This window comes from Haemorhous mexicanus, chromosome 1, assembly GCF_027477595.1.
Source record: "Haemorhous mexicanus isolate bHaeMex1 chromosome 1, bHaeMex1.pri, whole genome shotgun sequence".
In the NCBI taxonomy this organism is placed as follows: Eukaryota; Metazoa; Chordata; class Aves; order Passeriformes; family Fringillidae; genus Haemorhous; species Haemorhous mexicanus.
Window position 1 is genome coordinate 100545224 of NC_082341.1, and position 15934 is coordinate 100561157.

Here is a 15934-nt window from a genome sequence, read left to right on the forward strand (position 1 = left end):
AGGATAATTCAGCTTAGATGTTAAGGAAAAAAAAAATCTTAACTGCGAGGCTGCTGAGGCGCTGGAGCAGGCTGCCCGGGGAGCCTGAATCTCAGAATCACAGATTGTTAGGGTTGGAAGGGACCTCTGGAAATCATCTAGTCCAACCCCCCTGCCAAGGCAGGGTCACCTGGAGCAGGCTTCACAGGAACACGTCCAGGTCGGTTTTGAATGTCTCCAGAGAGAGGAGCTCCACAACTTCTCTGGGCGGCCCCGACCGGCCCATCTGTGCCACTCTCAATGTAAACGTCTTCACGTTAAGGTGAAACTTCTTTTGTTTTGGTTTATGGCCATTGCTCCTCGTCCTGTCTCACTGAAGAGTCTGACAGCTCCCTGTGTCTCTTCCCATAAGAAGTGCTATAGACTCCTAAACATCTTTGGGGCCCTGTGCTGTACACTCTCCAGCTGATCCTTATCTTTCTTGTACTGGAAGTGTTCAAGGCCAGGCTGGATCGGACTTTCAGCAATCTTGTCTAGTGATCCCCTATCAGGGGAATTGGAACTAGATGACCGAAAAGGTCCCTTCCAACCCAAACCATTCCAATGCGGTTCTACATTGCAAGTCAGCGATTAGCTCGTCGCGGCGCACACCGCTGCCAAAGATGGCGAGCGCTGGGGTGAGCACCCCAGGAAGTTGACAGTAAAGAAGCTGCGACTGCAACGCCCGGCACCGACGGAGACCCGTCCGCGACCAGCCGGGACTGCCCCGGCACCGGCACCGGCACCGGCACCGGCACCGGCACCGGCACCGGCACCGCCCGCCTCCGGCCTGTCACGCAGGACGGCGGGGAGGTGAGAGCGGCGGGGCATCACTTCAAAGTCCCGCCTCTGGCCGCCACGGCAGCCGCCAGGCTGCCCGTCTGCTTTGAGTGGCATTGCCCTTCGCCAATGAGAGGGCGGGAGGGGCGGGAGGGGCGGGGCGCTGGCGGGTGGTGATAGGGCCTGTGGCGAGGTCCCGGCGGTGTGTGGGGTATCGGCCTGCGGTCTGTACGGTGCGGCACGGAACAGGAGATGGCGGGCTCCAGCGAGGCCGGGAAGGAGTCGTGGCGGGGCCGCTACTACCGGCTGGAGGAGGTGCAGAAACACAACAACAGCCAGAGCACCTGGATCATTATCCACAACCGCATCTACGATGTCACCAAGTTCCTGGACGAGGTGGGTGCCCGCGTTGCCGGGACGCTGAGGGCACCGGAGGCCCTCGGGGCCGGCTCGCTGGCGGCTCCCCCGTTCCCCGTGCTGTGCCCCTGGCGGCTCCCGTCCGCCTGCCCCGGCCCGTGGAAGCCGCCCTCGGCGCCGCGATAGCGCCCTGGAGGAGGAGCAGCGGGACGGGCCCGGGCTCCGGGCTCCTCCCGGGCAGGAGAAACCCGCGAGTGCCGTGCGCCGGCTACGCTACTGGGTCATCCCCTGTGCGCCCCGCCCGCCTGAAACTTTCGGATTAGAATTTCTAGTAAATAAGGACAGGGAGGAAAAACTGTAGTCAGTATTGGGGGCTGACATAGACGGGCTGGGTGTGTGAATCTTGGGTTCCAAGAGTGGGTCGGAATCCATCTGCTTCTTGCTTTGGTGTGCCAGGTGAAAACAATTAAAAGTGAAGACTCATCTGGGACCCAGGGCTATATTATCTTATGAACTAAAAGGTCAGCAACTCCTCTCTTCACCCTAGTGTAGTGTGTATTGTATTATGGAACAGGAAAGAAACTTCACAAAGAGGAAGGAAAGTACCACAGCATGCAGAATATCACAGATCTTGGGGTTACTCTAATAGTCACAGAATCACAAAATAGTTTGGATTGGAAGAGGCGTTAGAGCTCATCTCATTCGAGCTCCCTGCCAAGGGCAGTGACACCTTCCACTAGACCAGGTTAGTCCCAGCCCTGGTCCTTGAACACGTGCAGGGATGGGGCATTCCCAGCTTCCCTGTGTAACCTGTGCCAATGCCTCCCTCCTGTCAATGTAAGAAAATTCTTCCTTATATCCAGTCCTTGGTAAAGTCTCTTGCTCACGGTACTTTGTGCTCCTGTCTGCCAGGTAAGTACATCCTGGGTAGCCTTAAGCCCTGAGTGGTCTTTTTTTGCAGGACATGGCAGATGTGGCTTTAAGTACAGGCAGTCAGGTTCAGAAAATTACGGCGGCTCTTACTGCTGCCCTAATCCGCTCTGTGTGGGGATGCAGTGTGGTGCCACAAAGCTGCACCACTTCCAGCTCTAGTGTAGAGCACTAGAGGTGAGTTCAGTTCCTTTGGCCGTGTTTTGTTGGGCTTTTTTCTTCCCAGTTAGTGGTTGATGTTTTTGATCTCTGGCAGACAGCAGTTGGTGTAATCATTGATAGTCAAGGTTAATAAAGAAGCATTTTAGTTATTTGACTAAAACATTATTCAGAAATTAAACTAACACTTTTTTTTTTCAGTAATTTAATGGCACTGGGATTTAGATATTTTGAGTTTTCTCCCTTGCTCTATATTCCCAGTTAGCAAAGATAGAATCACAGGATCAATTTATTGGAAAAGACCGCTGAGATCTTGTCCAGTCTTTGACTAAACACCACTGTGTCAATTAGACCATGGTAGTAAGTGCCACATTCAGTCTTTCCTTAAAACTGTCTGGGACAGTGAGTACTCTGCCTCTTTTGCAGCCCATTTCAATGTCTAATCATTCTTTCTGTGAAGAAATTCTTCCTAAAAGCAACTAATTAAAAAGCGTATTGTAGATTCGTATTAATTTCTTAAAGAATACAGTTTAGATGGGTAGAGGCATGACTGATTTTAAGCATCAGTAGTTCTGTAGCCCCATCTTGATTTTTGTGCTTGTAAACACTTCCAATTCAAAGGAAAAACTGAGCATTTTGCAAAGGAGGGTTGACGAGCGGTTTTTCAAAGACAGTGTTGACACAGGTAGTATTTCATTCTTAAGCTGTGTGTCAATGCAAATTGTTTGGCTTTTCAGCAAGGCAGATTATGAAACTGATCTACTGACTCTTCCTTCATTATTTCTCATCTAGCTCTGCCCCTGGTCATCTTCATCCATCAGTTATGGACATCGCTATATGGTTATACAGTCAGGGCCAATTTAATTATAGAAGCTCTAGAGGAGAATGCAGCTTTTTGTGTAGTATGCAAAACTGAATTAGCTTTTGGGAACTTGACCAGTTTTGATTAATACATAATTGTATTGTTTATACAGATTGAGGAGGCAGAAACAAAAAGACCCACACCTTAGAAAAACCCTAAACCTAACTCCACCCAAGAAAAAAAAATGGGACAAAAAAAATCCAGGATCTAATGAGCTTTTGATTTTAAGTAGTTGCACAGCCTCTTTCTTTAGTACATATGGTGCAATTGGTAAATATTGAGAGGCATCACCTTGTGTAAATTTCTCAAAGAAAACCTCATTTTCATCCTTCAGGCCAACATTGATAATTTGGTAGCATATCAAAAGAATTCCGTTTGTAAATATTTAAATAGTTGGGTTTTGGGCAATGTGGGGGTTGTCTTGAGACGCTCTGGTAAGCATAAGTCAGACTTCAACCTCACATTAAACAGCTTTCAGGAGAACATGGCTGGTTTTGAGCTGAAATTTCCAAGACCTTCTGAGATAATCAATGAGATTGTAGGAAATAATTACCCAACATATTTTAAGTGAAGCAGCTACAGTCCTTGGGAAAGTTCTTCAGCATTTTACTATTCATTGTGTTGGTGATTTTTGTTATGGAACTCTTCAATTAAGATACTTCATAGAGCACTTTTTTAACCTTTTTTTTTTTAATGCTTTTGGTACTTAGTTAACTTATCAAGTGTTGTGTGAATTCTTTTGATACTGTCAGACGCCCTGAGGCATGTGACAGCTGAGGAGGAAGGGAAGCTAGCCTCTTGCTAGTTCATTCCATAATTCAGTAAACCCTACTCAAAGTGGGGATTATGTTAGCTCTTTCAAAAACATAATTGGATAAACTCAGGTGTATTTCTTGCAGTTCCTTTTGGAAGTAGAAAAGCTTAACATATTTTACGACTTTAATGTGGACCACTGAAATTTCAAAGTCCAATAGTATTAAAAAGGGTGGATTGCTAAAGTGTCACCTCACTCATACTCTTCCCAACTAGTACGTAAGTATCAGTTTGCTGGGGGGTGAAGGGCTGGGAGCAGCAGCTAAGCTCACCTGTCCTGTTTCTTAAACCAATAAGCCCTTTTCAGCTACTGCATTAACCTCTGGAAATATTTTCTTATTAATGATGAACTTGAAAACTTTACTGGGCTTCAATCCTGAAGTCACCTTGGATGCTCTTGTGCTTAATAAGTGAAAGTGTGGTGCTGTTTTTCACTCCATTGCAGTAGTTAAAGGGTGTGCTCCCTCTGTCCAGCTGTGGCGTCTTCCTGGAGCTTGTAGCTGTTCAGTGGAACTTGGCTTTGGGGAACAATCAGCCTCTGTGAACACTTGACTGAAGTTAGATAGGAAATGGGCTGGGGAGGGTGACATGTGTGTGTTGGGAGTGGAGGCATCGCATGGTGTGACCCATAGTAGCTTGGCTTCCTAAAGTACAAAGCTTAAAGGTCATCTGAAATACAGAAAAAGTGCTGAATGAAGAAACAATTGTGTGCTTTGTTATCTTATCTATGGGGTTAATGAGGATTCTAGCAACTGCTTTTTTTTTTTTTTTTAGTCAGTTCGATTTTTTTTTTCCCCCTTTGGTTTTTTGTTGTGTTGGGTTTTTTGTTTGTTTTGGTTTTTGTTCTGGTTTTTTTTATTTTGATTTTTTTTGTGTGTTTTTAAGTGGCAGATGTTGGGGAAAATTCATAGCTTGAATATTCATCTCTGAATTTTCTCTTATTTTCCAAGTTTGGGAGAAGAAATCTAGAAACCTCAGCTTTTGGAATGCATTGTTTAAAAGGTGTTGGCAAGAAAGAGTATTCTTGAAACCAGAAATTTTGATGTTATTTGTCATTAAAGGCTGTCAGACCTGTGTTGCAGAAGATTTGGGGAACCTTTTCCTTATCTTCAGGTGTTGTGGTTTACGCCCATGGAGTACCCATGTACCATGCAGTGGCTCACTTGCCCTCCTGCCCAGTGCATGGGGAGGAGAATCAGAAAAAGGCCTGTTCTGTGGGTCAATATAAGAACAGTTTAATAATTAAAATAAAGTAAATGTAACAGTAATGGTAATGATAAGGAGAGAGAGAAGTATAAAACAGAAAACCCAACAGAAACAAATGGTGCAGTATGTATGGGTTCTCCACTCACTGACCAATGCCCAGCCTGTTCCTGAGCAGCGATTGGTGGCTCACAGACAGCTCCTCCCAGTGGAGGATGGAGTGTGACATTCTGTGGTATGGAATATCCCTTTGCCCATTTTGGGTCAGCTGTCCTGGTTGTGCTCCCACTGGCAGAGCGTGGGACACTGAAAAGTCCTTGACTTAGGTGAGCACTACTTGGCTGCAGTCAAAATATCAGTTCACTAACAACATTATTTTCATTATTTCCAAAGCACTGTAGTGTACCACCTACTAAGAAGAAAATGAACTGTATCCTAGCCAAAACCAGGATAAGGTCCTGTGTCATTTAGCTACTAGAAATGCATGTGTACTCACAGCAGGATGTCATACAATACATATATCTGTATTGTAGATAATTATATATATGAGGAGTTTCTTGTTCTGGAAACCAACTATGGCATTCATTTAATATTATTGTAATACAGACTTATTTAGATTTATTCAATTGCTGGTGGTCTAAGAATTCAGCCAAAACATTATTGGTATTTTTTTTTTCCATATGGTATGAACTTGTGCATCCATAGCACTTTTCCTAAGCTTCTCCTAGAATGGACAGCTGCCACTAAATGTGTTTTGTAATGCTGGTCAAATAAAGTGCAAAAAGCAAATATTGTTCTATTGTGTCAGGATGAAAAATGTTCTCTCCCCTATGTGGCAATAAGTTACATTCAAGCAGTGTGAGGGTCTTGAGGAGTAGCATAATGCCTTCCATGTTTATAGTCATGATCAGCTTGCATTAAAGATGCCTTTATTGACACAGTTGGAGTCTGCCAGTGAGCCATGGGTACTGTTCCTGCAGAACCTTGGAGTCTGAGGATTAAATCCAGTGTTAACGCTTCCTCAAGCTCTGATGAAGCTTGCAGGGGAATTTGAAAATGTTTTAAGAAATAGCACTTCTTATCATATATATGTGAAACTCTGCAAGCTGTAACTGATTTGTAAGTCAGGAAATGGGCACTGTTGGGGTTTAACCTCAGTGCAGCCCCTTGCTCACTGTTCCCCACAGCCTCTTGGTGGGATGGAGAAGGGAATTAGGGGAAAAAATATAAAATGTGTGGGTTGAGATAAGAACAGTTTAATAACTGAAATAAAATAAAATAAAATAATTGCAATAAAATAAAATAATTGCGATAAAATAAAAAGGAAGACAAAAAGAGATGCTAACCCATGTCCAGCCCATTGCCAGGCAGCAAGCTGCAGCCCCCAGCCAAATCCTTGCAGCTGGTATAGTGGGCCTGATATTCTGTGTGGAATACCCCTTTGGCCAGTTTGGATCAGCTGTCCTGGCTGTGCTCCTTTCTGGCTTCCTGTGCACCTTCTTGCTGGCAGAGCATGGGACATTGAGAAGCCCTTGAATTAGGGTAAGTGCTTCTTAGCAACAACTGCGGCGTCAGTGTGTTATCACTGATTGGTCTCATATATTGCTGAATCATAACCTCTCATATCACTGAATCCAAAGCACAACACTGTACCAGCCTCCAAGAAGAAAATGCAGCTCTATCTCAGCTGAAACTAGGGCAGGCACCAAGCTACTAGGTATTTCATTTGCACTTCATCTAAAAGCCTAATGATAGTTTTCAAAAATACACTTTCAGAGGGAGATCATCTTTCCTAGGCTCCTGACATTTTACATGAGCTGTCAGTTTCTGTCCTGAAACTTAAAAAGATGATAGAAGTAATTTGGAGGACTCTTTTCAGGCTACATGAAAATGCCCTTGAAATAAGCAAGCATTTGTCTGTCTGTCCTGAATAACAGAGGTGAGGTTCTTTGGGTGTTCCTGGCTCTGTTACTGCCCCCTTTCTGCTTTTCATTCCTGTAGTGCAGAAAGTGAAATGTAAGCTTATGAGACTGCCACTAATGGGGACATTTGCTGATCTTCCTAAAAGTTAAATTGGACCCTAGGTTTCATTCCCCTCGTATAGGAAGGGAGGGGGCACAGGAGTTGCAAATTAAGGTAGTTATGGTTTAATCGAGTCTTGAACTATGACACTGAGAAATCTGCATGACCGTAGCAAGGGGGAGAAAAGGTGGTATTCAGGATGAGGTGAGATGGACTTTTGACCCAGATGAGAGCAACAAGATTAACTGCATATTTGCCTTGTCTAAAACTTTCTAATGTGCTGCTGTTAGGAATTCATCTGTGCTCTGTACCAGTGCTGGCTCTGTATAGGCATTTGTTACGCACATAGCTTAGATTATTTGTTACATTGGGAATGTCCTAGGAATGAGCTAGGCTGTCTTAATTTATCATCAAAAGCTTTTTCATTTCCCCTGAAGTACACTTTTACCTGCAAGAACTCTTAGATTACTTTTCTCAACAGGATTTTGGTTTAGGAGTCACTATCTGTATAACCTTGTGGGCTTTCCAGTTCCAGGGTCTGTCCAGAGGATCTTCATTAAAGAAGCAATTCTGGTAGCAGGCTTTGTTTACCAGGCAGAATCATGAACAAAAGCCTTGTATAAACAAGCTTTGGGAAATTCATCCAACCATGAAAGATGCTCATTTTTTGATAGAAGAGTCAGTTCTTGCCCTTTGTGTGAGACATTACAGTTGCTCTCTTTCATTATGGGAGGTGAAATCTTTTCATTAATTGCATGTATTATGTGCAGTTATTTACGGAGAGTTTGTAAGTTCATATAATTAGGCAGAGGTGGCATCTAAAAGCAAAGTGTTGTGTTTCAAAGTACTTCCATCAGTGTCTAGTAGGTTATATTTAACATTATCTGGTAGATGGCTTAAGTTTGGAATTCTGTATGGGATTCTCCATACTTAGTCTTGCTCATGTTATTAAAAAAAAATTACCAGTTTTCCAGCTGTAGTGGCTGAGGTCAGGGTGAATTTGTTCTCTTCAGCTGACCTGTGATAGTCAGTCAGAGGGTTGGTAGAGATGTTGGTTGCAGTCACTGTCTTGATACTAATATTGTGGTTTTGTAGACAGAGGGATTAGTTGCTAATTAGAAAAAAAACTAGTTCTGCAGAGAAAGCTGGAGTGCCTCTGTGGTGCTGCCCATACTGCTGCGTTGCTTTGTAGTGCTCAAGGGAGGGATTTGGGAGCACAAGTTAGTACATGATCATTCTGTAGCTGGCAATGTGCAAGTAGTTTGTTCAAGTACTCCATGAAGTAATTTTAATGCAGATGCAGTTATGTTGGTAGGTATCCACTTGTTTGGCTGGATGGCAGATGTTTTTTGGTGAGGTAGTGTAAACCATGTGATCTTCGTGACTTGCTGGAGTAACTGATATTTTATGTGCTTGTATGAATGGGGTTTGGGTTCATTGCAATGCATGAGTAGGAGTTTACGTATTGCTTACGCTGCTGGTGCTTTATGGTTGGTTTAACTGTGGGGCCTTTTGCTGCTTGTTGATACCTTGTTTGTCAAGCATGTTTTCCAAGGAGTTGTGCCACCTTTTCTGCTGAAGTTGGTACATATTTTTTTCTACTTGGGGTGGTACAGTTCTTTAGCATGGTATTAAAAATCCCAAACCCACATTGCTGAAGAAATTCTGTAAAGATTTGGTTGAGGTAATGTCTGGGTGTGCTGGTTAGACCCAAGTTCAGCTTCTTAAGTGCCATTTCAAGGCATTGAACTTGAGTGCTCCTTCAACTTTTGTCCAGTCCTTTCCCTCAATACTTAGCAGAAAGGATCCAAGGACAGAATTTTGGTGAGCATGCCATATTTTCAGGTTGCTTGCATAATCTTTACTCTGTACTCTTCTGACCTTTTTTGGCTCAGCTGCTGCGTCTAATCTCTCTATCAGTTGCTTAATCTTGCTTTTGCTTAGTCATGGTAGGGATCCTTTACCCTAATAACTGTGGTATCTTGGCTCTTTAAAAAGTGTTGTGTTGGGGGTTTTTTTTTCCCTCAACTTCCTTAATCTGTTAAAATAAATGTCTGCCTTTAATGTGAAGATTCAAGTTATGGAGTTGTGGTACTGTTGGAAATTCATAGTAGTAGTTTAGTTCAACTGTATGAACAAATACTGGTTTTGTCAGAAGAGAAATTTTGATAGGAGATTAATAGGAGGATTTGAAGTAAGCGCTAACCTGAATTGCCTAGACTAGTAGTAATGCCATTTCTTTAACCTGTGGGCTTTTTAGTCAGCTGTGCTCCCCACGAGATGACACTAAATTGTGGAAATTTTGCCTATTTTCCATACTGTTATATCTTGTATTCTGAAGCATTAAAAACTGAATTGAGCTTCAAAAGCCTTGTATCTTCTCTACTACTGGTAAAGTGCTAATATCTATTCCATGGCTGCCTTAATCCAACGCAGTACTAGTAAGTGCTTTTAACTTGTTTACCTAATCATTCCCAATGTTTATGTAACGCTTTCCTGCTTGAAAGTTGAGTTGTGAATTTTTGTGGTGTGTTACCTGTTGCATAATAAGTAACTGGGAGCTGAGGGAATGCGCTAAACTAGATAATGTGATAGATCTTGCAGTATATTCAGTCAGAGTTATTTGATAGATAAAAATGTTCTTCATAAAACCCCTGAAGTGCATTCTGGGGAAGAATAAAAGTTAATGGAGAACAGGGGTTTATGTTAAGGCAATGGTGATGGATTGAGGTATTAGAAGATCCCGGGAGATGACTTCTCTGTATCTCAAGGGTTTTATCAACAATGTGGTTTGGGATTCCATAGTCTATGAAAACCAAATTGCTATTCTAAGGTCTTGAGTGAGCTTTCAGTTTGTGCTTAATCACTTCCAAAGGAGCTGTCTTGATATTTGTACCATAATTTGTTTTGGAAAGGACCCTTAAACTTATCTGGCCCACCTCCCTGCTCAAACCAGGATTAATTAGAAGGTCAGATTCCTTAGCACCTTGCCAGCTTGTTTTGCCAATGCTTGATTCACATCTTGTGAACAGATTTTTTATCTTCCTGCAATGTTCTTGCTGCAGCTAATAACTTATTGGCTTTTATCCTTCTGCTGTATAATGCATATATTACTTGGATAACAATACACATTTCCTAAAGAAGTGAAAACACAGAATATTACTTCAGATTATGGTTGTGCTGTTGAAATACAAACTGATTCCCACACAACTTTCTAAGTGCTTTAGTTGCAAGGGGTAATGCCTCTTACTGCTACTTTGCCAATGACAGAGAGACTTAGCTTCCTTGGTTTTGGCTTCAGATAGTACATAAAACTCTCTAGTTATTCAGAAAGGCTTACGTTTGCTTTAGAAAGTCCAGCAGGTGATTTTGCTTTTTTTTTTAATTTTAGAAATGTAAAAATGCAGAATTTCCATTTCTAGAATTTGAAATGTATTTCAGTAACAAATTCAGACTCATTAAAAATTGCAGCACCCAGGAGGTGAAGAGGTCCTTAGGGAGCAAGCTGGAGGAGATGCTACTGAGAACTTCGAAGATGTTGGCCATTCCACAGATGCAAGGACTCTGTCAGAATCCTTTATTGTTGGGGAACTTCATCCTGTGAGTATATGAGCATATCCTTACTTTTGTGTTTGCTGTACTGCTTTTGTGTCTAGTTACTTGTCTGGTAATTACTTCAAAATCAAGAGCTGCTAGTTTGGTTGGATGTCAGTCCTGCAGCTGTTTGTGGATGGAGCTAGATTTAAGATAGTGCCCCCAGTGTGAAGGGATTTGGTTAGTGTAGCATAAGGATAGTCACATCTTTTGGTGATTTAAATTGCCTTACAGCTTAGCTCTTGAAGAAACTGAACATGGAATCGTGTTATTTCTGGTATACACTGTCAGCTTTGTAATGAAACTCTGTAACCCTGAAGGTGGTATGTCAGAATGTCTATGTCTACCTTTTCTTATGCTACTATGCAGAGTGACTACTGAACAACCACTTTAATCCCTTCCCTGTTGTAAATACCTATCTGCCAGGCTCCTACCTGCATCAAAGGGTGCAATCCTGGCTCTTCATATATATATGTCTAGAAGATGGTTATTATATGCATTGTACTTCTAGTTTGTTGCTCTGTCTTTCCCTCTTTCTCTCCTGCCATTTTTAGCTGTATCATGGTTCCCTACTTATGGTTGTCAGGGTTGTTTATGATCAGTTCCCACTAGGATCATCTGTCATGTCCTCTCTTTTATACTGTCCATCCCATTTCCTGTACTTTTAATGAGCACCTTTCTGCTGTCTCAAGTTTTGAAGTATTTCTTTCTAGCTACGGAGCTGCTGCCTTGGCTTCCTTCAGCTAGACCACTGTTAAACTCTCCTGCATCTCAATAGTTGAAAACCACTTTTTGGAGGTTTAGGCTGATAGAGTGCCCATCTGCTCTACTTTACTGCCCACTCCTGCCTCTTCTTTTCCTCTTGTTTCATGTATGTTTTGGGGTAAAAATTACCATCTTGAGTAGCCTATTTGACAGTAAGATTGCTGCTCTTGTTTGTCTCTTTCGTCTCGGGCGATCTCTTGATAAATATTACTAGTGTAGCTTGTCCTAATAAGAAGTGGTTTGGCTCTGATGCACATTTTTGCATTTGGGGCTTTGCAGGCTTGCCATCTATTTCTGATGCCACTAATGTTCTTAACATGGGTATCAGTCCAGTTCTTCCTTGTTTGGCAAGTGCCTGTTTTCACTTGATATGAAACAAACAGCTTGGTAGTGTAATGTACAAATACAGCACCGACAGGATTATACGCTGTTGGGCTTTTTTGTAATGAATGTGACTGTGCTAAGCAGAACTTTGAGTTTATGAAAGATCCCTAGATTTTGGGACCTTTGGTCCAGTGAACATTGGCACAACCAGTTAGTTGACTTTACCTGATAGTGCAAGTCCAGTAAGCAGAATCAATATGATTGCAGTAAACGTATAAGCTAAGGTTATGTATTTTCCAGAGACAAAGGAAAGGTGAAAACATGGGCACAAAGAATAATGAAATTTGTTGGAGGCTCAGGTTTCACTTCTTCGTTGCATACTGGGAAGTATTATTTAAGGAAGTGATCTTGTTTATGTTAGCACAAAATCAATCACTGACATCTGCTCCTTTGCCAGTCTGTTTTTACCTAGGGAAAAATATTTACACATTAACAGAATGAATTGCAAACTGAATTTAGTGATAAATTGTGTGAATTTGGTTTTGTTTTCAATGCTTCAGATTTTGTCTAAATGTTTCTTGCTCTTTTCTCTTGCAGGATGATAGATCCAAGCTTCAGAAACCAACAGTAAGTGTCTTTCTTGAAATGCCAAATTGCTTATTTTGGGCATTACAGACAGTGACCTACTGTCTGTGTATGAATGATATACCCCCAGAAAAATAAAAATTTCAGTTTCAGTGTGATGTTTCAGGTTTTAAATCTCTTAGACCTGTTGATACTGCTTCAAATTGTTCTTTCCCTTAACCATTATTTTCTTTGTATGGCTTCATACCTGGGGGTTATTAAGTGTGATGGCATTATACTACAGCAAAATCCTCCTTTCTTTAAATTAATTACAAATGTTCTGGTACCAAAGCTAGTAATTTTGCAGTGATGGATCATGCACTACTAAATTTAGGTAGGGTTTTAGTGCTTGGATTTTTAAAATAAACTTAGGGTCATACACAAGTAGAGTTACTCAAATTAATAAGTCTTCATATAAACTGTGCACATGTACCCAGCTGGGATTTGGCCGTGTAGTGCTGCTTTTTCTGTGGAAAAAGAACAAGTCCAAATCAGTATCAGGAACAGCTAAAACAATTTGACTGATATTTACACTATCTGAAACACCACACTAAAACCCCTAAGTTAATAAGCCTTGTAGATGTAAATTAGTAACTTTCTTTATGTAGTTTTGATATAAAAAATATTTGTGAATTAATTCCAAGTTTTTTCAATTTGATTTTAGTCAAGGAAACAATTTCTGTCTTAGAGATGACTGAAATTTTTCAAATGTAACCCAAGGTTGAAGTCAGCTTCATAGAAAACCTGTAGCAAAATATTTGTAGATAATGTTTTAGGAACCTGATGCAATGTTAGCTATAGGAACTGCTACTAGCTAGCTTATAATACAACAGAGCTGCTGTAGGAATTAAGAGAAAATGCTTCCCAAATACATGCTCTGAGTTGTTTCTGAATTAGTCTCATTTGATGAGTTTTGAGAAACTGTGGGGCTAGTTAAGGTGGAGAGGTTTGTCTCCTGAAGTAACTATCTTCTTATGCTTTGCTTTCCAGGAAACTCTTATTACCACTGTTCAGTCTACTTCCAGGTACAGTATGACATCTGATGGCAAACTTGAAGTGCCTCATGATTTTCTGAAGGTTAAAAAGCTGAATAGCTTTTATCTGCTGGAAGCTGAGCTATCAGGGGGTGGTGCATGAAAATTTCTGTTCTTGGTGAAGTCTAAGCATGCATCTATGTACCATTTTACAAGTGTGGCAGCTTACTAGGTAGATACTTCTCTCATATTGGCAGGTGTGAGTATCTACCAAATGGTTTGTTTGGCACAGGCCTTTATTTCTGGAGTCTGTCACATGAAGGGAAGACTCTTAGTGCTATTGCCAACTATTTTACTGACATGGATGCCTTGCTTTTAAAATTTGCTACTACCATTTCATCTAAGGGAAATAAGAGGACTCTGTGTGTAAGAACGAAGATATGTCAGAATTGGGAAGGGGTTGCAAAACACTTTGTAATACCACTGAATCAAAAACTTTGTGAAGTGATATCCTGCTGACAATTGCCTACTGAAACTTCAGATGACTCTTCTGTGACCCTCTGGGTGGGGAGTTTGGGAGTTAGAAGTGTCATGTGATGCTGCTACTTAAATAGCTTTTGAATGGATGACATTCTGGGCAGCACACCATGATTTTTAATGTGCCTAGGGTTTTACTCTTCTCTAGTAAGCAAACTTCTTGTAAACTTTAGTACAGAGCCTTACTGTACAAGCTTCTTCCCTTGTCTGGAGTATTACAGGCCAATCCAGGTGTTATGTTGCCATTGCATTTTTTTTTTTGTTTTTTTCTTTTTATAACTTTCTGGTTGTCTCTTCCTAAACTGCTTTTCCAAAAACTTCCCTTTAGTTCATGGTCCAACTGGGTGATCCCAGCAATAGCAGCAATTATCGTGGCCCTCATGTATCGTTCCTACATGTCAGAGTAAGCGCCTTACTGAGGAGTAATGCAAGAAGAGAATACCTTCTCTGGAAGAAAATATAAGCAGTCCTAACCCAATATGTTCCTGGAGAAAAGCCTGATGTCTGAAGAAAAATTCAAGTTTTTCAGAAAATGAAACAATTCTTTTTCTGCTGTGCACTTTTCTTAATGTTGCCTTCTTATATGCTGCTGTGAAGTGATAAAAAGGCACCATTTCTCTTTTTGAATAACACTTTTATTCTCTAATGAGTTACTTGATAACTGTATTAGTTTCTGTGGTAGAATATTATTTTGTATGTAACGCTGATTCTGGTTATTTCTCTTTAATCTGTAATAGGGTCATTAGGACTCTCTTTACTTATACATTTTTACAGCTTTAAAAAACTACCAAAACTGTGTACATGTACACAACTTAACTTAAAAAAAATCATGTTGTCTTTTTAAATGTAGTATGAATGAAATGCAAGTTAAATGTAATGAACAAAACTGAGTGGAGTTATAGGTGCCTGGAAGTGGGTTGGGCCCTAACAATCAGCTATGATGAGCTGGGGTTTTTTTAATATTTTTTAACAACTGCTCTTATAGTTTTTTGTAGGAACTCCTACTAACAAACTGTTCTGTTTGTCTCCCATTGAAAAATTCAGGTGAAATGAAACTCAGTGTTTGGCCCAATTATGTCTGTCCCATTTTTGTGAAAAAAAGGCAGAAAAAAGTAACTACTGCTAAATAGTACTGTTCCTGCCAAATACTCAGGTGACTGTAGAATTTGTTCTGGAACTTTAGCCTTCAATGAAATCTTCAGCTTTGTCAAGTACATTGTGAGGGGAAAAACTGATAAATTAAATCTATTTCTGACTCTTCTGTTATGTGCTTTGGTGCTTTACTATGAAGAGGTGACTGTTTTTACTGCTGAATACAAGATAACTACAAGTTTGTATTTTGTGGTGAACATTTTTAGTCATATGTAAATGATCATGAATAAAAGTTTAATTGGTTACACCTGCTGGCTCAATCACCTTCATTTCCAAATTCTTTGGAGGCCCTGGAAGGGACCATCCTATTGGGGTACTTCTCAGAAGTGCACTTCCAGTAGCTCCCATTAGCTTCACATCAAGCACTAACTTTTGTCCATGTTTCTCCATGGCTTTCCCTCTGAATGTGGTGAAACAGAGTTTAAAACTTCAAGCTTTATTGGTAGTTTTATAGATAACCTTTAAAAAGGATGTAATAACTTAATTTGTGATTTTAAATACTAAATCTAAGTTTAATTTTTAAAACAACACTTGAGCCCACATATGTAGCAAGGCAAAAAAGAAGGGGCAACTATAGAAAGCTCTGCTTTCCCCTTCCAAGAATTTCAGACAGATGAGTATGTCCACATCAGTAGACAGAGCAGTGCAATTAAAGTGGATCTGTAAGGTGAAACACTAGCTCTGAAATGTTTTTGTCCCATACTGTGTTTGTTGGAGTTTTAATATGGTGTAGCTCTATTTCAGTCCTGTATACTGGATATTTATGCAAGTCCCTAGAGTAGCTATGGAAGCTCAGTCCCATCTAAAAGTATTCTGGCTG

At 41.0% G+C, this 15934-nt stretch overlaps 1 protein-coding gene across 1 annotated transcript; it reads left to right on the forward strand.

Annotated features, from left to right (window-relative positions):
• The first annotated feature begins 959 nt into the window (after positions 1 to 959).
• On the forward strand, positions 960 to 15361 carry LOC132332758 (cytochrome b5). The gene is made up of 5 exons (XM_059857351.1): positions 960 to 1194; positions 10616 to 10744; positions 12425 to 12454; positions 13442 to 13476; positions 14291 to 15361. Exons 1-5 carry the CDS (start codon positions 1051 to 1053, stop codon positions 14367 to 14369), a joined length of 417 nt encoding a protein of 138 aa, XP_059713334.1. The 5' UTR covers positions 960 to 1050; the 3' UTR covers positions 14370 to 15361.
• The last annotated feature ends 573 nt before the right edge of the window (positions 15362 to 15934 follow it).

Bases quoted from the DNA above. Each gene is read 5' to 3' on its own strand.
- LOC132332758 (XM_059857351.1), top strand. From the start codon at position 1,051: ATGGCGGGCTCCAGCGAGGCCGGGAAGGAGTCGTGGCGGGGCCGCTAC. The intron at 1,195-10,615 runs GTGGGTGCCCGC...TAAAAATTGCAG, and splicing joins TCACCAAGTTCCTGGACGAG to CACCCAGGAGGTGAAGAGGT. The intron at 10,745-12,424 runs GTGAGTATATGA...TTTCTCTTGCAG, and splicing joins TTGTTGGGGAACTTCATCCT to GATGATAGATCCAAGCTTCA.